Consider the following 21,300-nt stretch of genomic DNA (forward strand, 5'->3'; position numbering starts at 1 on the left):
TAAGTCAGTAAAGTCAGTAAAAAAATCTACGTGGAATCACCTAGCTTCAACTATGTTTTGTTTGGAAAAAAATCTGTAGATTTAGAGCTACCTGAAATCACCAGTGCATTTTAACTAAAGTGACCAGTTTCAGTAGTGGCCCAAACACTTCCAGGCAGGACTCCCAAAGCTGACATCAGTTTCTTTATACATCTTTCTTTCTCCCAACACGTGGCTGTCTAGATATGAAGGTGACTCAAGAATCTTATCATTCGTTATCTACGTGGTTCCAGAAAGAATCTTTTACCTTACACCCAAATGGGAAATTATCTGTCAATAACTGTCATTTCTTGAAATTGTAACTGGCTACATTATTACTTTTTCTAGGACAATATTTTTAAGTGCCGTAGGATCTTGTGCACGTGTCTGGAGACTGTCACCCTCACGTATGACCCATGGGTGCCTCGTAGGCCTACAAATCAGGGAAGTTGTGACCTTACTCCCATGGGCAGGCTCGTGTCAATCTGCATCAGTACTAAATATTCAAAGCTTAAGCTCAATTCTTATGCCTCAATCTTTAGAGCATCAGTTTTCTCTCAAATAAGTATCCTAACACTGAACTTCAAATCAAAGGGGAACATGAGGGAATATTTGGAAAAATAAAGGAAGTCATGGAAACAATTCAGCAGGTGGCACACTAATCTCAAGAAATGACTGGGGAAACAAAAACAAACAAACAAACAAAACACCAACAAGTGGTCTGAGAAAACTCTGAGTCTGAAGGTAACGTCTGAAGATCTCAAGTCTAGTATTAGGGAGACTGTGATGATTTATCTCCGTGACCAGTCCCTCCCAGACCAAAGGAGGCTTCATGACAAAGGTATTCTTTCACCTTTTATTTGATGTGTCCTGTCTTCTACTTTATTTTTCCAGATAGTATAGGCATTGTACATCATTTCATAAATGACCCCAAAATACTAATACGTACTGCGTGGAACACCAAGGAAAGGGACTTGGTGAAAGGTAGGGCGGCCATCAACCAGTGAATTTTAAATACATCATTCCTATGTAAAAACAGAGAGAAAAGAATTAAAGGAATATTTCATACTCCCAAAGAACAGGTAAAGCTCCAGGCATCATATACTTATAAGGAGGCAGTAAGTCTAATCTAAGCAAACCACAAACATGAAGCTTTTTAAACAAGTGGTTGCTGCCAGCAGAAAAGGCCTGGAATGGGGTCCCAAGTCGCCTCTACAATACAATTCAATGTTGTGAATGGAGCCGAGTTATGCACAATGGGTTTCCAGGCCTGATAAGATGGAAATCTAGGGCTTCCCTGGTGGTGCACTGGTTTTGAGTCCGCCTGCAGATGCAGGGGACGTTGAGTTCGTGCCCCGGTCCGGGAGGATCCCACATGCCGTGGAGCGGATAAGACCGTGAGCCATGGCCGTTGGGCCTGCGCGTCCGGAGCCTGTGCTCCGCAACGGGAGAGGCCACAACAGTGAGAGGCCCGCATATCACAAAAAAAAAAAAAAAAAAAAAAAAAAAAAAAAAAAAAAAAATCTAAACAGGCTGCCAGCTTCTTCTCCAGAAAGCACCTTGGAAAGCCCGCAGAGGCAAGAATGAGGCAGATGGATCTATGAAAATGGCGTGAAATCCCCAAGAAGGTGGAGGTGATTAGGTACAGCTATAGGGGAAATCTGTAGCCAGGAGGAGAGGCGGATTTGGAGCCAGGCAGCAGGGATGGTCAAAGAGAAAGCGCTGGGGTTGTGCCCCCTCTCTCCCCCCTCACGGCTGGAACCTGCCAAACATACAAGGACAGTGGTGCGAAGCACCCACTGCCTCGCCTCCCCTACAGGCACAAGTCCACCTTCAGGCTGCCAGGCATTCAACTCCTCTACCCCCTCCCGCCTCATCCTAGGGATTAACCTAATAAGACAAACAAAACCATGATGGAGAAAAGTCTTAAACTCTACTAAAGAAAGCAAACAAAGACTTGAGTAAGAGCTACAGTGGGGACTCCCACTCTCGGACATCAAGACATTCTGCAAAGCCACAGCAGTAAAAAATGGGAAACAGGTGCCGCATCAGACAAGTAAACCAAGAGAATAGACTAGAAGGCTTATAACTAGATTCGTGTGTGTACAGAAGCTTGATAATTAAGGTGATACCAAGTCAGTGGGAAAAGAACAGCCTGCTTAATGACTGACACTGGGAGAAAATTAGCTCAAACCTATATAAGAAATAAGGAAAGCTGGATCTCTGCTTCACACTTACTTACAACCCAGGTGGAGTCTGCTGCTAAGCATAAAATACACGTTTTGTAATCTTGGAGTAGGAATGCGCCTCTTAAGATCCAAGGAGCACTGCCCAAAAGACTAAAATTAGATAGCTGTGACTCCATTAGAATGAACGAGTTTTACTCAACAATTCAACTGGGAGAAGAAATTTGCAACGTCTAAGACATGCAAGGGGTGGAGATCCGAATGTGCAAGGAACTTATGCAAAGCGGCAAGAAAAACACAGAAAATCCCACAGAAAAATATGCAAATACAGGCAGTCACAGAGGGAAAACCCAGAAGGTTAACACGTCTCTGCAAAGGTAATTCATATCACTGATATTCAGAGAAATGCAGAAGAAAATGAGGTGCCAGTTTATACCCATCACACTGGCAAAACACAAGGTGTCAGTCTCGGCACACGTGCAGGAGAAGCCTAAGCCGGCACAGGCGCGCATCGCGGCAGGGAACCGGCAGCACCTCGCGAAATTAAAGGAGAGCTCCCCGACTCCCGACGCCTGGGCACCTCCTTCCGAAAATGTACTTCAGAGGCTGCAGAGCCCTCTGGGGACAGGAAGGAGGGGGGATCGTGACAGCACGGAGAAGCAGGGAAATGCAGACAACCGAGGGCCCCACCGTTAAGGGGCTGGGCGAGTGGAATGGGGACGCTCACCGTGGATGACACGGAGCAGCTGGACAGTCATGAACTGGATGTGCAGCCATGTGACTAGATCTCAAAGAGGATATTCTAGTGAAAAATGTACAACAATAATACCGACAGGTGGAACAGTGTATATAAATTAAACATACATGCAGGGCTTCCCCGGTGGCGCAGTGGTTGAGAATCCCCCTGCCAATGCAGGGAACACGGGTTCGAGCCCCGGTCCGGGAGGATCCCACATGCCGTGGAGTAAGTAAGCCCGTGCGCCACAACTACTGAGCCTGCGCTCTAGAGCCCGCGAGCCACAACTACTGAAGCCCGCGCACCTAGAGCCTGTGCTCTGCAACGAGAGAAGCCACCGCAATGAGAAACCCGCGCACTGCAACGAAGAGCAGCCCCTGCTCGCCGCAACTAGAGAAAGCCCACATGCTGCAACGAAGACCCAACACAGTCAAAAAAAAAAAGTAAGTAAATTTATATATATAAAAAAATACATGCAATACCAGTAAACATTATTTGTTTACAAGGATACACAAATACCCCCAGAACACATACTAAACGCATCCGAGTGGCTGGCCGTGCGGGGGAAGGAACCGGGAGAGGGGACAGGAAACTGAACAGGAGAGGGCCTTGCACAGAACGATAAGGAGGGCGTGTCGTGAGCTGACGCACACCCAGTTTCCGGACTGGTTTCCTCCCTGGTACTTTCCTGCCCCAGTGCCTACCTACTTGAAGGTCGAAAGGGAAGTCAAGGCCAGAGCAGTCTGTCCCTCCTGAAGAGTAATGAGATTCACCCAGAGTGCAGAACCGTCAAGGGCTGTGCTCACCACACACCCTGGCCACCAAGACTCGCAGTCCAAGTTACAGCACTGATGGCTGGGCCGTTATGTGAATGAAGGAAAGATCTCGGGCTCTGGAGCCACGCCGACCTGGCTCACGTACGGGTTCTACCCTGACGACCTTCATCTCTCTAGGCCTCAGAAACCTCTGCTGAAAATGGGCCTTCAATGCCCTCAAGGAGCCATGACATCCAGTGCCTGGCTAGGCAGAGAGCAGGTACCAAACCGATCAGCTGCCCGTGTTCCCTTCCCACTTCCCCGTGCCCTGGGGCCCACGACAGAACCACAAGGCACAGCAAGCCACTCGGGGTCCCAGGGCCAGCTCTGTCGGCAGATGCTGGCCATGTCTCTCACTTCGCCCCTCAAGGTCTCAATAAGACGAGGCCAAAAATCGCTCAGTTCCCTCCACCACTGAGGGGCTACAAGTCTCTGAAGTGCGCGGGCAGCCCTGGAGGCACGTCTGTGCCGTGACTCACACGGCTGGCTGTGAGACCCTGGGAGAAACACGGGGACGGGGCAGGGGGCCGAGATGATACGTTTCTGTACATAGGCTACACTTCAACAAGAAGTTTACAATACATTGTAACAAGTAGGTCAGCCTTGTTTAACCACAGATTGTAAACTGCTGCCACGGTTTTCTATAAGCGAACCAGTGACAACGACGGTTGCATCGCTAAATAAAGGGAAATTAAAATACCCCTGAACATCTGGCTGAACTATTTTGTGTGTCCCTCATCTTTGCATAGCACCCTGATCTGCAAAACACTCTCGTACACATCATTTCAGGGGGAATCACATAAGAAAACTAAGGCTCTAAGACTTCGAGGGGAAGGCAGGGCAGTTCTGACGGCCCCAGGTTTGCAGCCGAGGAGGGAGACTTAGAGCGAAGGAAGGCGCACAGGCAGTACGAGTCAGCACTCACACCCGACATCGGGTCCCCGACTCCAAGTTCTTACTCGTCTCTAATAACGGCAAACGCAAAACTGTCTTTAAAAAAACAAACCAAACGCCGCCCCCCAACCGGCCACCTCTTATGGCCTGAATTTGTAGGATTCTTTTTTTCGTATTAATGGCTGCCTGATCTCCAGTCCAAACATGATCATGTAGGGCTCTTCACAAGTAAACAAGACACAGTTCCATCCAGAGGATGTAAAAGATTTACAACAAACAGGAACCAGCAACCACATCCGGCAGAGCCCAGTACCCGAGCTGAACATGTCCACTGGAACACAATCTGGCCACCAGAGGTTAAAGAGATCTCAATCTGTCCCACTGCTCCAGAGGAAGAGGTATCTGGTACTTGGGGGTGCTTAATTATTGTCTGAATTTAAATCCATATTATAATACCATATTCACATACCATCATTTACACAGTTTATGGGCCTTATACTATAGCAAACACTTCACACTATTTTTTAACTGAAAATTAGTGTTCTATTTTCCACGTGGGGGAGGGACACGATTAAACACTAGCTCCGCACATACGCTGCTGCTCCCCTCAGGTACCAAGAACAGGAAGTTATTACTATTATTATTATTTTTTTTTTTTGCTGTACGCGGGCCTCTCACTGTTGCGGCCTCTCCCGTTGCGGAGCACAGGCTCCGGACGCGCAGGCACAGCGGCCATGGCTCACGGGCCCAGCCGAACAGGAAGTTAAAGCCTCAGGGATTTCAGAAGAAAGGCCCAGGGTCAGGCAGGCGGGCTGTGAAGAGGTTTTCTCGAGTGGCGGTCCCCTGGAGGTGAGTATCTGCTCTGCCCAGGCTCTGGGCGGGGCCTTCAGTGCTCAGCAGCAACTCCACGCTCCCACCAGGCACTGGGCGGTCCTCATCCGTCTCTTAAGAACAAAGAGCCCCTGCATGGCACCAATGTGTTCACTCTGAGTCCTGGACTCTAGTGTCCTCGCTACGGAAATGTTTTGCTTACACATTTTATTTTGCTTGTATATTACTGAAATATTTGGATTTGCTTTTTAAACAAAGCACTGGGAAGTGAACAAACACCAAGGCATGCAAAGGCCTCCCAGGCGGCAAGGCTCCTGCACGGTCTCCCTTCGTTTCGGGGAAGATGCCCTTTGAAGAGAACAGGATCGCTAGTGCCAAGTCCTCCAGGTTCAGAAGACAGCAAAAGGTGAAATTATACAAATCCCCGAACACTCCTGGATGAAGGGCTCAAGGAGGTGATAATTTACCGTCGTTTTCGAAGGATGTGAATCCAGATGGTCCCAGAGAGCAAAAAGAAAAAGGCCATAGAAATGTATAATTTGGGGAGAGGAATTTCTCCTGCTGAGAGGTAGCTGTCAGGATTCTTCTCTGTGATCTCGATCTGAAACCAACATGACATTAATTTTTACTTTTCAGAAACAGATCATCCTATATTCAGCAATCTGGAATCTTAGCTGTTTCATGGAAGTTCAAGAAAGTGAGTACCAGCAGATAACCACATTCTTAATGCATAGGCTGAAAGTGTAAACACATCCTAAATTGCTTCATATTTTCTTATTTATGAACCCTCTGCTGAAGTATCCTGCCCACTGGCATAAATGTTATTTTGGCCACGTTTCTCTTACTCTGGCTTAAGTGTTCTTAAAACTACTCTCATAAAGAAATAACTGTCTCCTATTTTACATGGCTGACAACACCCACATGTGAGTTTCTGTATGGTACTCACATCGAGGCTGAATGAAAACTTGTCATTAGACCGTATTTCACTTCCAGGGCATTTATGAAAATAAAGACTGTAGAGGCCTTCTTGGTCTTCAGTGCTGATGTTAAAGAAAAACTGAAAGTGAAGAAAAAAAAAATTTAAGGGTACCCAAATCCTCAGCTAAATTTTTAAATCTTAGAAATAAATCGTGAATACGATGAACAGAGGAAAACAGACTGCTTACTTAGATGAATCAAACTCTCCCAGAGCAGAGTTTAAATAGACGTTTTCTTATTCTATGATATCCTCCTAATTTTTTTTAATAACAATTTTCAAGCTAACAGAAAGGTTAACAGAATTATACAGTGAATACTTATGTACCCACTACGTAGATTCTACAATTAACAGTTTACTACACTTGCTTTATCACATATCTATCCATCAGTGATGGGTTTTTGCAGAAGTCTGCAGAGCTAACCTAAGATACAGTTTCCTAGTTTTCAAGCCAACATATTGTTGTTTTGCTCTTTGGTAAAAAATACTTCTGAGAAAGAAAGGAGGTTCATCTGATACTTGAAAAGGTAAAGGACCAGCATTCCCTCATCAAAATTTACCCATATAATTTTGAACAACAGTAACAGAGGCTATATTTTCTACATTTAGACATTTTCCTTTGTTTTTCAACATTATTTCATGTATTCAAATGAAGTTTAATGTAAAATTTAAAATGTATATATATATAAAAAGATCCCAGAATGTGACACCTTAATCAATTCCAGAGAACATTTTACTAAAAGCCTAAAATATACTGTTTAGAGTTACATATATAGGTGGTAAACTATGAAGAAAAGTGAGGAAATGGTTATGATAATATCTTTCACGATCGGGGTTACTCTAAAGTTGAGAAGAGCATGAGGGCCACAAGGGGGTTCTGGGGTGTTGGCACTGTTCTAGCTCTTGTCCCAAGTGATGGTTACAAAGGTGATTATTTATAATTACTTGTACTCAACATAAGTACCATATACTCTTCTATAGGTACTATACCTCAAAATTTAAAAGAATGGGGGGGAAAAGAGACATCTGACAAGAAGACGAAAAGAAAAGACCAAGAATTATTCAAGCTGAGGGCTTCCCTGGCGGTGCAGCGGTTGAGAGTCCTCCTGCCGATGCAGGGGACACGGGTTCGTGCCCCGGTCCGGGAAGATCCCACGTGCCGCGGAGCGGCTGGGCCCGTGAGCCATGACCGCTGAGCCTGCGTGTCTGGAGCCTGTGCTCCGCAACAGGAGAGGCCACAGCAGTGAGAGGCCCGCGTACCGCAAAAAAAAAAGAATTATTCAAGCTGAAATTATTAGCATTAAACCATGTCCCCAACTCATCACTGTAAAGTGCGAGCACGTATTCTTGTCCACCCAAGGTAGCCACAAAAAGAAAACTTTTCTAAACATGTAATTTTAATTACAAAAGTAAGACTCTCATGAAATTTCTAAAAAATATTTTTTTAAAAAAGCAATAGAACCATCATGGTGGATCAGAGTAGACACCTGACACTTGAAGGAAAAAGAAACAAAACAAAATAAAGCAAAAGTGAAACTTTTAGGGTTGGGGTAAGGCCTGACAGTCCCTTTCCAGCTCCAGGTAGATAAGCGATCAGACCTACTGTGTGGATGGAGCCGAAAAGCTCAGAAAGACCGTCCTGTCCCGAAGTGGGAGGACACTGGGCAGCAGAGCGCTAAGGAGCCACCTACTGCCTTCTTCCCAAGGAGACGGGAAGCCAGAGAAAACGCACGCTGTCCATTCTGGGCGCTGCCCGATTTACGCAGCCCAAGAACCCTGCGCACTGGCTGTCGGAAGCAACGTTCCGAGTCACCACAAATGCTGCTTTCCCCTCGGTATCACCTGGACACAAAGCACTGGTAACTGACAAATGTGTATCCTATAAATGCTTTCCTTTTGTGACTTAAAAAAGAAACATTCAAAATACTTATTTTATTAACAAACATTTTAAAGTGAGGGAAAGAAGACAGAAAAGTACCTTTTGCATTTTCTTAAGAAGGTAGTAAAGCAAAGTGATTAAACCCATGGGCCTTGGAGTCAGAGAAACCTGGGTTTGAACCCTCCCCCTTGGGCAAGTTACTTAACCTCTCTGAGCCTCAGTTTCCTCATCTGCAAACGGAGAATAACAACAGTACCTAATTCACAGACTGCTGGGAAGATAACTGAGATCACGATGACATCTAAGTACTTAGCACGATGTCTGACTCACTCATTCATCTCCATAATGACTGACGGGCAGCCTGTTATGGGCCAGGCCCAAGACGAGGAATTTCATATACAGCAGCGATAAAGCAGACAGAAACCCCGGCCCTTATGGCTACCTTCTAAAGGGAGAGACAGATAACAAATACAATAAATAAGTACAAGTATACCGTATGTTGGAAAGAACCACTAAGGGAAAAAACAGAGCCAGGGCCGGGGCCGGGGGTGCTGCATTTAAAACAGGGCGGTTGGAGGAAGCTTTGTTGAAAAGGTGACATTTGAGCAAAGACTTGAAGGAGGAAAAAATTGATCACACAGATTCTGAGGGACCAATGTTCCTCCAGCAGGTACAGCTAGAGCAGAGCCCAAAGCCTGATCTTTTCTAGGAGCAGCAAGGTGGCCTGTGTAGCTGGAAGAGAGTAATAAGCAGGGGGTGGGGAGGAAACAGAAGCTGAGGTCAGAAAGTTGGCAGCAGCTGGACCATGTAGGCTTGTAGACCACGTGGAAGGACTTGGGCTTCCACCCTGAGACAGATGGGAAGCCGTTGAGGACGCAACCCCAAAAGCTCTCAGTTAGCTGTTAATACAGACGGTCACTAAACTTAAACGAACATATAAAAACTGTTAGATAGGCAAAAGAATCTCTGGTGAAAGAAATCAGAATAGCAGATGCAGGGGTGGGGGACTTCCGGAGATGGTAAAAACACAGAGAATCCTGAGAGTGGGTTATGTGGGGGCATGCAGCTGTCAGAATTGATTGAACCAGACACATAAGACCTGGACATTTCCCTCTAAGCAAAGTATACCTCAATTAATGAAAACCGGTTAGAAAAGAGAGACAGTGATGCTTACAAATTAATGATAAAAGATTATTTGGATAGTGCTTTACAAAGCACTTTTATCTTTGAAGAATGACACTCGTAACAACCCTATGAGACACGCGCCCTCATTTTCCATTTTCAGATGATTCAAGAGCGAGGTTCAGAAGTTGAGTGAGCTGTCCAAGGTCACCAGCTAGCACATGGGCTCTGAGATCCAGTCCAGTGTCCTCCCCTGGAGCCCACACATGGGCTGTGATGCTGCCATAAACACCCGTGTGCAGTTAACAACGGTGACAGCTGAGCAGGTCACTCAGGTCTCTAAGGCTCGGTGAACTCATCTCTGAAATGACAACATCACCCTAAAAGATCACAATGGTCCTTTCAGGTACAGAAGTCTGTGTTTCTGACACACTCTGAATGGGAGGCAGCATGGGATTGGAGAGGCAGAGGTGTGGGACAGCCAGGGAGAACTGGGTTGGAATCCGGGCCTTCTCACTCACACTGGACATAACACTCTGAGTTATTCTCTCTCAGAGATTTATGATTTGATAAGTGGTGGGTAACAATACCCACCTTGTAGGTTTGTTATGGAGAAAGCTACTGTATTCAAGTGACTGACACATAGCATACCTAAATTACTACTCCTTAATTCAAAATTTTTATAAAAATTCACCCTTTTACATGGTAGAGATAAATTCTATGAAGCCTGACTGAAAGAGAATACATACCTGAAATGAAACTGCCCCATCATTATTACGAACAGAAAAGGATTTCTCTCCTGTTGCCTGGAAGACATTAACAACTTATTTTAGAATGAGACTGGTGGAAAAAGCATGCTAATAAAAATAAAAATTTTAAAACTCCAAAACATGCTTTTCTTAAACCCAAGCTTTCTGCAAAAGCTCACTGAAAAAGAAATTCACCATTTTTTCAAGATGTATGAAATCACCTTTCACAGAGAATGGTAATTCTTTACCCACTTCCTTTTCTCATCTACCTCTTATCTCTTCAATACCCCCTATTCACTGCTGAACGCCTCTCTCGTCTTAAAGCTTCAGCTAGACAACGGATGCCAACCCAGGTCACATCCTGACACAGCACCTGGGCTCCATCCCCGACTTCAAATGATCTACATGTTGCCACCGGTAGGTACAACGGACTAAAGGTAAGTAACAAAAAGAAGGAACTACTGATCCATGGAACAACACGGGCGAACCTAAAATAATTATGCTAAATGAAAGAAGACAACAAAGAGTAGGTACTGCATAATTCATTTATAGCAGCTTCTGTAAAACTAATCTATAGTTACAGATCAGTTGTTACTTAGGGACAGGCAGGTGACAAAGGGACAGGAGAAACTTTGGGGGTGATGGACATGTCCACTCTCTTGTTGTGGTGGTGGTTTCACAGGTGTACACACAAGCCAAAACTTATCAAATTGTCACTTGAAATATGTGCAGTTTATTATATATCAATTATACTTCAATAAAGCTGTTAAGATAAAACAAAATAAAATACCGCCATTTGGATGTCCCATCACTGAAAAATCAAGATATCCCAAACCAAAACTTTCCCGTTTTTGCTTCTGCTATTTCTACTTCCTAAACCTCTGGGGAAAAGAAAAAAAAAAAAAAATCTACCTCTTCTCCTACCCTCCCACCACCCCCAAATGACCTCCCAGACTGATTCCAAAGCTCTGCTCTAGTTCAGATCCTCATCACCCTAAACCTGTATTATCACAACAGCGTTCTTCCTGGTCCCTCTAATTTCACTGTCTCCCTCTCCAAGGCTACCCCTGCACATTCCTTCAGAACTGTGACCTTCCCTTAACACCTTCTGTATCACATTCCATCCTTGTCAAGAGCACATGATGACTTCCTGTTTTCTGCACATCGATACCTTCAATTTTCCAGCCCTCTGTTATCTAAGACACCTCTCTCTGCTCCCAAACAGGCACCTTTTACTTCCAATAGGCCAGTGCCCAGCACCTGCCATGCTCATCTCCACTGCCGCTCTTTGCTCGTGATGGTCTTCATCTCCTTCCTTCTCTTCTTCCCCAAACAATCTACCAAACTTCAAGCCCTGGGGACGCCTCCCTCCGAGAGCCCACTTCCCTCTCCTCTCACTATCTGAGCCTCTATCGTGTAAGTGCTGTATAGCTCAGCACTCAGTCTTTGAAATTGTTTCCGAGTGCCTAAGTTATCTCCCCAAACGGAAGACAACCCCCTGTAGATCAGGCATGCAGATGTATGTGTGCACACCTCTGTGTGTACATATATACATATGTATATACATTCCTATACACACACATATACACAGACATACATATATACCCTGGAAAGCTGAGCGCATAAGTCAGGTTATTTCTTACCTTTGAATCCACTGTACTTCTTTCAGACTTTCCACTGTCTAGAAGCAGAACCATTTAAGAGCCATTATTGCATGATACAGCTCATATGTATATTACAGTATCATTTTATGAGACTAGCTCGTCTAATATCAAATAATTCAAACAATCAAAACGGTGAGGCCACGTGCCATCTTGTGAAATGCCATCTGCTTAGAACCCCAAACACTCCGGAGCTGTAGAGGCCGCAGAAGCCGCAAATGGCAACCTGTTCTATTATAAATGCAATCTAATAAATGATAATACTCAGTACAGACGAGGGAAATCATCTCTAAAGAACCTAGTGCATGTTACTGCCAGAGATACCAAGTGGAATGACTTCCTTATCTTCTAAGTAATTACATTTGAAAACAGATCATTGTTTAAAATACATATATATATAATATATGAGATTTATTTATATACACAGAAATAATATTAGCATAAAGCATACTCTTTTTATTTCCACAGCAAGGAGTATAGAAATTGCTAACGACTTCTTTCAAAGAACAGAGAGGGCATCTGTGTCTTATTTTTACTTAAGGCCCTCTTCGTGAGGAAGACAGCATCTCAAACTCCCTGCAGGAAGGGAGAGAGTTTCAGAATAAAAAGAAGGAAAAGAAGATTTTCTGTCCAGGGGACGGTTACGTGAGCCTGAGGAACCTGGACAAGGAGGAGACGGTGCACATACGTGAAACTACATCATCACACAAATGTAACGTTTCTGCACATCTTTTAATCTGGGTTAGAATTTTGACAAACTGAGAAAAAGACACGTACATAATACCATAAATAGTTATCTTTAAAGCACTCATATAAATTATTCGATAAATCTAACAGTTAATGAAAGAGGTGATAGACATAAATCGGTTAATCAACATATGGAGGAAAAGAGCAGCCTCAGTAATAAGAGTGACTTCAAAACCAAGAATACCTTTTTGCCTTTCACTTTAGAATTTAAAAAACAAAACAAAACCAAAAACCCAGTATTGTCTAGGACATGGTGACGTGAGCACTATTCTTATATATTTCCCAACAGGAGTATAAATTCACACAACTCATGTGGAGAGGAATGAAAATATGTATCAATATTCTCAAAAGTATTCATATCCTTTGAACCAGAAATTCCAATTCTGGGAACCCATCCTAAAGGAAGTTCTACATATGAAAAAAAAAATCTACAAATAATATCTACAAATAACAATGTCTGATGTAGCAATGTTTTAATATAATAACATCAAGGTAGAAATATGTCTCTTTAAGGGGAAAGGCTGAGCAAATAAACAGTATACATTTAATGGGATATCTGATAAGCATGAAATAACTTAAAGTTGAGTGAACAGGGATGCTTATAAAATTATAAACATGTATGAGTTTTAAAAATCAAATATTCTAGACTTAGGAAACAAGTTTAGAAGGAAATATAAATTACTCAAATTCTAACACAGAGACTAAGGAGAAATGACATTTCTTCTCCCATCTTTTCCACATTTTTCTTTGTTACGTATTTTTATATCACCTCAAAAATAAAATAACGCTAAGATCATATTTATTTTTACTTAGGAACAAAAAAGAGTCTACAGGGCTTCCCTGGTGGCGCAGTGGTTGAGAGTCCGCCTGCCGATGCAGGGACACGGGTTCGTGCCCCGGTCCGGGAGGATCCCACATGCCGCGGAGCGGCTGGGCCCGTGAGCCATGGCCGCTGAGCCTGCGCTCCGCAACGGGAGAGGCCACGGCAGTGAGAGGCCTGCGTACCGCAAAAAAAAAAAAAAAAAAAAAAAAAAAAAGAAAATGCTAGTTTCTACCTCACAGTTTACCTTGTTTATCCTGAGTCTGGCTGCCTGTTGCTGAAACAGCCTTAACACCAGGCTCCTGGCTCTGAGCAAGGACTTTCTCGTCCTTGCTGAAGATGATCTTTGGTAACTGGGTACCAGCTTCTGGTGGAGATCTTATTCGCACTCTATTTTCAAACAAGACAGAAGAAAAAGAGTTCAAAGTAATGCTTATGGCCAGTAAGTGTTATAAGTTAGGTGTTGTTTCCAGCTCTAAATCCATCATCTCATGCAGTCCCATGATGTCCTATGATGCAGATTCTATTATCTGCGTTTTGGAAATGTTGAAATGGTGTACAAGGGAAAAGGAACAAGAGGTAAAGAAAAACCCAGTAAGATGTTAAAGTGAAGCCTTGGGGAGCATGCGAGGGGCAGAGAGCACTGTTAGTAGCCCACCTAATATGCATTTCCTCCCTTCTCCCTGCTTACCAGACCGCAATTCTGTTTGCCCCATCCCGCCTGAGGAGGAACCAGCGAGTTTCCATGCCCGAGTGGACACGCAGCCTCAGCTGGCACCATCACACGTGCCAAGGGGAGCATGTCTAGCACTGAACGGGGAGGAGCCTTCCTCTCTTCCCCTCAGCTGGATGCGGACAATGCACTCACTTCACTGAACACACCATATGCTATTTCACACCACTCTGCCTTTGTGTATCACGTTCCCTTTGCCTAAAATGCTCTTCCCTTGCTTCTTCATCTGTAAAGTCTATTCAAGAGAAGGGTGGTTGCACCAACACTTCTCTGAAGCCTTCCCTTCTCTTCTGCGATCCTCAGTCTCTCTGCTCTACTACTTCTCTGGTTTGCTGTGATCGTTTGTACTGCTCTTCTGTCTCCCTCATCCATCTAGAAGCTCCTCCAGGACTGGACCTCTGTCTTCCTCATCTTGTTTTTAATCTCCAGCACTCAGCAAAATATTTGGCACGTGGCAGATAATAAATGGTAACTTAACTACCAAATTCTCCCTAACTTTACTCTAGGATTGAACGGAAGGATTAGTAGAATTACTTACTCACTTCTGGAGATGTCTAGGATTAGAAGGGTGACAGAGGCAGACTGTTTCTTTAAAATACAGTAATTCACATCTTCATCCTGAGAAAGGAAGACCCAATTACACACCACCTTATTCATTCACAATAGAGTAAGAACAAAACGTTTTCAGGAACAAAGCAAATAAGTGGCCCAGACTCCGTTCAAATAACACAACTGTGGGTGCTCAGAGATGCTTGGAAGTCAAAGCTGCTACCACCTCAAGAAAACAGCACTGACGGAAGCAGGGTGTTTCCACCCAGTGTCTTGGGTTCAGGTGAAGGGAGTGATCGGGTCATGTATTTGATGCTCACCAGATAAGAAGAAAATCCATCATTCTTTGTGCGGTCTAGGCTGAATCCAATCTAAGAGGAGGTAAAAACAATGGAAATAAATAGCCACACGATGCCCGGGCGCCCTTACCTTCATTACTCCAAGAGCAGAAAGGTGACTCTTTTGGCCACCTCTTGGTTTTCTTAGCATTCATTTTGTAAGAAGGATCAGTTGTTATTAAAATTATTCAAGAATTACAACTTAACTGTTAAGAATAAAACTATCTGACGCGGGCCTTCCCTGGTGGCGCAGTGGTTACGAGTCTGCCTGCCAATGCAGGGGACACGGGTTCGAGCCCTGGTCCGGGAAGATCCCACATGCTGCGGAGCAACTAAGCCCGTGCGCCACAACTACTGAGCCTGCGCTCTAGAGCCCACGAGCCACAACTACTGAGCCCACGTGCCACAACTACTGAAGCCTGTGCACCTAGAGCCCGTGCTCCGCAATAAGAGAAGCCACTGCAATGAGAAGCCTGTGCACCGCAACGAAGAGCAGCCCCTGCTCACCACAACTAGAGAAAGCCCACGCACAGCAGCAAAGCCCCAACACTGCCAAAAATAAAAAATTAAATAAATTAAATAAATTAAATTTATTAAAAAACAAAACAAAACAAAACTATCTGGCGCCCGCTCACAAGTTTAATTTTCTCTACATTCTGATACTTCATATTTAAGTATGGGGTGAAGCTTTCACCTAAGCAACAGAAAAGATTTCCTGGAAAGGCACTTACAGTTGCGTCCTTGTCTGTGGCTCCTTCAGGCTCATTCACTGAAAGGCTACTGACATTCACCATCATGTACCCATTCTTGAAGAATCCAAAGGTGTTCAGATGAACCTTATGCCTCACATCATCCTAAAAGGATGTGCAGGGGTGGAATTAGTAACATGGAGAAGTTAACTTGATTAGTTAACCGATTCATTTGCTTGGAAAACTATGGTTATCTAGTTCCCTGCTACCTAACCAACGTTTCTATATATTCAGTAATATAGACAACTGTGGGACCTTTTCTTGCTCCAAAAGCTGAAGAAGACTCATCAGAAACTCATAATACAGCAACCATTTTGCAGAAGGAAACACACAACAGATTCGATTCATTCCAGCGTATTTGTAAGGGTCCCGGGGGCAGACTCGATGGCCTGTGGAATGTGGATTCCAGGAAAGGAGGAACAGTGTTTTAGTCATCCTCCCATGCTTCCTTCAAGTACAAGGCCTGGCATCCAGTAGGCACTCGAAACATGGAGGCGGGGGAGGGGGGCATGGAGGGAGGGAGAAGAGGCCAAAGCTGCTCCAAGAATACACTCATTTACATAAACCTTAGGCGTTTTAGTGTAACCGGCTCCTCCCACTGCAGGGCAACAGGAATATCTGAACATTACTTGAAATGGTGATTCCAATGTCAACTCAGTCAACAAATTTTAGGGCCAACGGAACAATGGAATTAGTGAACACTTCTAAAGTTGAGGTTCCACAAAGACGCTTCATATTGTGTAAAGTCATGAGTTTTATATTGAGAATTATTTGCCCAAATGTTCACAGTTATGAAGTAGCTCCTAAATGCAAGGCATCATGCTAAGTACTTTTCTAAAACTCGGATTTGGTTCTTCCTCAAATCTGCATAGTCATTAATGGCAGTGTTTGTTTCTTGCTCATATTTTAAAACTCTATCCGTTGTTTCTTTCATTTTAAATATAGCTATCTTACAACACACTGAGGAGCTCTGAAACCCTAATTCTGTTCTTGGTCATCTCTGCTGACTTTCCTAGCAATTTGTTTCTTTGTGTGAGGGGTAATGTTTTATTTCTAGACTTGGAACTCCTGGACTTCAGAGGCAGTCTAATTGCAAACAGCAAACGCCTATGATGAGAGGCTAAGGATCAGATCTTCAGCAGAAAAATCAAACTGATTCCTGCCATAGCTAAGACACGTTTCACTGCCATTGTGAGCTGAGGACAGGGACACAGTCCCAGCGCCCCTCCTGGCCCGGGTCCAGGGCTTTGGCTCCCGCTCCCCCCCACCAGCTGCTCAAAATCCAAGGCTCTGGGTCCAAATTTCTATGCCTTGGGGCAGCCCTGGCTTGTGCTATTTTGCCACTGGGGTTTCAGCTCCTTCTCTCCCTCTCCCCTTTATCTGGCCCTGGGACTTTCCCTCCTCTGTCTAGGAGCCCAGCAGCTATGCATTTGCTAGACTTCCACTTCCAGGTGGGTTGGGATGGAGGAGCTTGCAGCAAACCAGCACTCCCAGGGAGAAAAAAAAAAGCCAGATAAGATAACTTAACTGTTATCTTCCAGACATCATCTGCTAGAAGACACTGGAGAGCTGCTAGACCACAAAAACCAGAAAAGCTAAAGCTCCCAGTCTTTCCTGGGGCTCTACGAGAGATGAACCTCCACGGAACGTGACCTGAGTGGGCATCTTCTCAGCTCTCCCGAAGGTGTTACAAGGCTACTACCATCCTAGACTCACAGGACAGAAATTAATTCGGCTACATATGATGGATCACTTTGGATATTACGGCTTAATACTCCAGCAAAATCCACAGATAAGAAGGGCTGCAGAGGGACAATGAAGGAAAATGAAAAAATTCCTGCCCCACACAAGGTGGATGGATCTCACAGACATAACACTAAGCAAAACAAGCCATATTCCCCATAGGTACAACAAATTCAAATTCAAACGTAGGGGGAAATATGCTAAGGCAATAGAGGTCAGGATGGTGGTTGGTTATTCTTGGGAGGGAGAGACTTTCCAGTCACTTGGGGGATGCGGCCTTTAGGAGCTTCTGGAAATGCTTGGTAACACTGTTGCTGGTTGCACAAATATTCTTACACAGTGGAAATTCATTGAGTTGTATGCTTACAATGAGTATTTTCTTTTAGCATGTATATTATACTTCAATAAGTTTACATTTTGAAAGTATGCTTGTTCTAATTTATCCCACATTTAGATGCTGTGTAGCAAAAATGGAAGCCTGTTAATCGATTTTTATATTCACGTAGTGCACCACAATGTCTATTTTCTAGGTTTTGGGGGGAAAATGTTTCAATTGCAACCTTATAACAGTGATTTTTTTTCCATACAAACTCTATCTTCCTTTACTGTTTTTTTTTCCACTTTTGTATAGCACTTCACTTGATCATACAATGCCATTAAAAACATGTTTTTGAAGAATATTTTAAACAATCACAGCAGCATCACAACTCCCTGTTTTCAGCACTTACCAAGAACTGGGTTATGGCGGCAAGGGCTTTCCTATGATGTCTAATCCTCACTCAGCCCAGTGTGGTTAAAAGCAGTATCCCCATGACAAGGATGAAGACACAAGTTCAGAGATGAAACGCTACCCAAGACTATGGACACTCTAAGTAGTAAAGCTGGGATTTCAACACAGATCTGACATGAAAGCCATTTTCACGCCACTATCCCCTAATGTTGGAAAGTAATAACAATATAATATTAAATGCAGGTTGGAGTACCTAGAAGAAATGGACAAATTCCTAGAAACATATAACCTACCAAGACTCAATCTGAAGAAACAGAAAATCTGAATAAGGAGACTGAATCAGTATTCAAACAGTTAAGGAAAAATTAACACCAGTGTTCCTCAAACTCTTCTAAAAAATTGAAGAGGAGGGAACACTTCCAAACTTATTCTACAAGGCCAGAATCATCCTGATACCAAGCCTATACGGACGCTACAAGAAAAGCAAATTACAAGCCAATATCCCTGATGAACAAAGATGCAAAAATCCTCAACAAAATACTAGCAAACCAAATTCAACAGCACATTAAAAGGCTCATGCACTACGATCAAGTAAAAGTTATCCCTGGGATGCAAGGATGGTTCAACGTATGTAAATCAATGAATGTGATACACTACATTAACAAAGTGAAGGAAAAAAATCCTATGATTATCTCAGTAAATGCAGAAAAGGCATTTGACAAATACAACATCCTTTCATGATAAAGACACTCAACAGATCAGGTATGGAAGGAATGTACCGCAGCATGATACAGGCTGTAATATGACAAGTCCACAGCTAACATCATACTCAACAGTGAAAAGATGTAAACTTTCCCCCTAAGATCAGGAACAAGGCAAGGATGCCTACTCTCACTATTCAACATAGTACTAGAAGTTCTAACCAGAGCAATCAGACAAGAAAAAGAAATAACAGGTATCCAAATCGGAAAGGGAAAAGTAAAATCGTCTCTGTTCAGAGAGGACATGATCTTATGTATAGAAAACACTGAAGACTCCTCCAAGAAACTATTAAAACTAATAATTTCATGGGACTTCCCTAGTGGTGCAGGGGTTAAGACTATGCACTTCCAATGCAGGGGGCCCGGGTTCAAACCCTGGTCAGGGAACTAGACCCCACAAGCATGCTGCAACTAAGAGTTCCCATGCCACAACTAAGGAACCCACCAGCCACAACTAAGACCCAGCACAACCAAATAAATAAATAAATAAAATATTTTTAAAAACCTAATAAACAAATTCAGTAAAGTTGCAAGACAAAATCAACATACAAAAATTAGTGGCATTTCTTATACAATAACGAAATATCTGAAAGAGAAATAAAGAAAACAATTCTATTTTCAATAGCATAAAAAAAACAACAGGGACTTCCCTGGTGGTCCAGCGGGTAAGACTCTGCACTCCCAATGCAGGGGGCCCAGGCTTGATCCCTGGTCGGGAACTAGATCCCGCATGCATGCTGCAACTAAAAGTTCACATGCTGCAACTAAGAAGTCTGCATGCCACAACTAAAGATCCTTCCTGCATGCCGCAGCGAAGATCCTGCATGCTGCAACTGAAACCCAGTGCAGCCAAAATAAATAAATAATAAATAAATAAATAAATATATTTTTTTAAAAACTTAGGAATAAATTTTACAAAGGAGAAGAAAGAACTATACACTGAAAATGACAAAAACACTGATGAAAGAAATTAAAAAGACACAAATAAATGGAGAGATAAGCTGTATTCATGGATTGGAAGAATTAACATTGTTAAAATGTCCATTCTATCCATATCATTCAGTGTAATCCCTATCAAAATTCCAGTGGCACTTTTCACAAAACTAGAACTATCCTAAATTCACATGGTACCACAAAGACCTTAAAGCAATCTTGAGTAACAAGAACAAAGCTGAAGGCATCACACTGACTGAATTCAAAATGTATTACAAAGTTATAGTAATCAAAATAGTATGGTACTAGCATAAAGACATACAGACCAATGGAACAGAAAAGAGAGCCCAGAAATAAATCCACTCATTTAGTTCAACTGATCTTTGACAAAGGTGCCAAGAGCACACAGTGGGGAAAGGATAGTCTCTTCAATAAATGGTGTTGGGAAAACTGTATATCCACATGCAGAAGAATGAAACTGGACCCTTTTCTCACACCATATACAAAAATCAGCTCAAAATGGATTAATGACTTAAATGTGAGACCTGAAACTGTAACACTACTACAAGAAAACATAGGAGGGTTTCCCTGGTGGCGCAGTGGTTGATAGTCCGCCTGCCGATGCAGGGAACGCGGGTTCGTGCCCCGGTCTCGGAGGATCCCACATGCCGCGGAGCGGCTGGGCCCGTGAGCCATGGTCGCTGGGCCCGTGCGTCCGGAGCCTGTGCTCCGCAACGGGAGGGGCCACACAGTGAGAGGCCCGTGTACCGCAAAAAAAATTAAAAAAAGAAAGAAAGAAAGAAAGAAAGAAAGAAAACATAGGAAAACAGCTTCTTAACAATGGTCTGGGCAATAACTTTTTGGATAGAAACCCAAAGCACAGGCAACAAAAGAAAAATAGACAAATGTGACTGCATCAAACAAAAAAGCTTCTGCACAGCAAAGAAAACAATCAACAGAGTGAAGAGACAACCTACCGAATGAGGAAAAATATTTGCAAACCATGTACCTGATAAGGGGTTAATATCCAAAATACAGAGGGAACTAAAACAACTCAATAGCAAGAAAACAAATATCCTGATTTAAAAATGGATAAAGAGGGCTTCCCTGGTGGCACAGTGCTTAAGAATCTGCCTGCCAATGCAGGGGACACAGGTTCAAGCCCTGGCCCGGGAAGATCCCACTTGCCGCAAAGCAAGCAACTAAGCCCATGAGCCACAACTACTGAGCCTGAGCTCTAGAGCCCGTGAGCCACAACTACTGAAGCCCGCGTGCCTAGAGCCCGTGCTCTGCCACAAGAGAAGCCACCACAATGAGAAGCCCACTCACT

General features: G+C 43.6%; 1 protein-coding gene across 3 annotated transcripts in view; it reads right to left on the bottom strand.

Annotated features, from left to right (window-relative positions):
- The window catches only part of GPR107 (G protein-coupled receptor 107), a 74,627-nt gene that overhangs the window by 40,186 nt on the left and 13,141 nt on the right, over positions 1–21,300 (bottom strand). For all 3 annotated transcript variants that reach the window (XM_067040497.1, XM_067040496.1, XM_059072000.2), the window contains exons 2-10: positions 15,786–15,908; positions 15,037–15,087; positions 14,706–14,785; positions 13,682–13,824; positions 11,850–11,887; positions 10,207–10,263; positions 6,427–6,537; positions 5,948–6,081; positions 968–1,043 (exon numbers count right to left, since the gene is read on the bottom strand). In XM_067040497.1, the coding sequence (XP_066896598.1) occupies positions 968–1,043; positions 5,948–6,081; positions 6,427–6,537; positions 10,207–10,263; positions 11,850–11,887; positions 13,682–13,824; positions 14,706–14,785; positions 15,037–15,087; positions 15,786–15,908 (813 nt within the window). The remainder of the gene's footprint in view (positions 1–967; positions 1,044–5,947; positions 6,082–6,426; positions 6,538–10,206; positions 10,264–11,849; positions 11,888–13,681; positions 13,825–14,705; positions 14,786–15,036; positions 15,088–15,785; positions 15,909–21,300) is intronic.

Source organism: Kogia breviceps, chromosome 8, assembly GCF_026419965.1.
Source record: "Kogia breviceps isolate mKogBre1 chromosome 8, mKogBre1 haplotype 1, whole genome shotgun sequence".
In the NCBI taxonomy this organism is placed as follows: Eukaryota; Metazoa; Chordata; class Mammalia; order Artiodactyla; family Physeteridae; genus Kogia; species Kogia breviceps.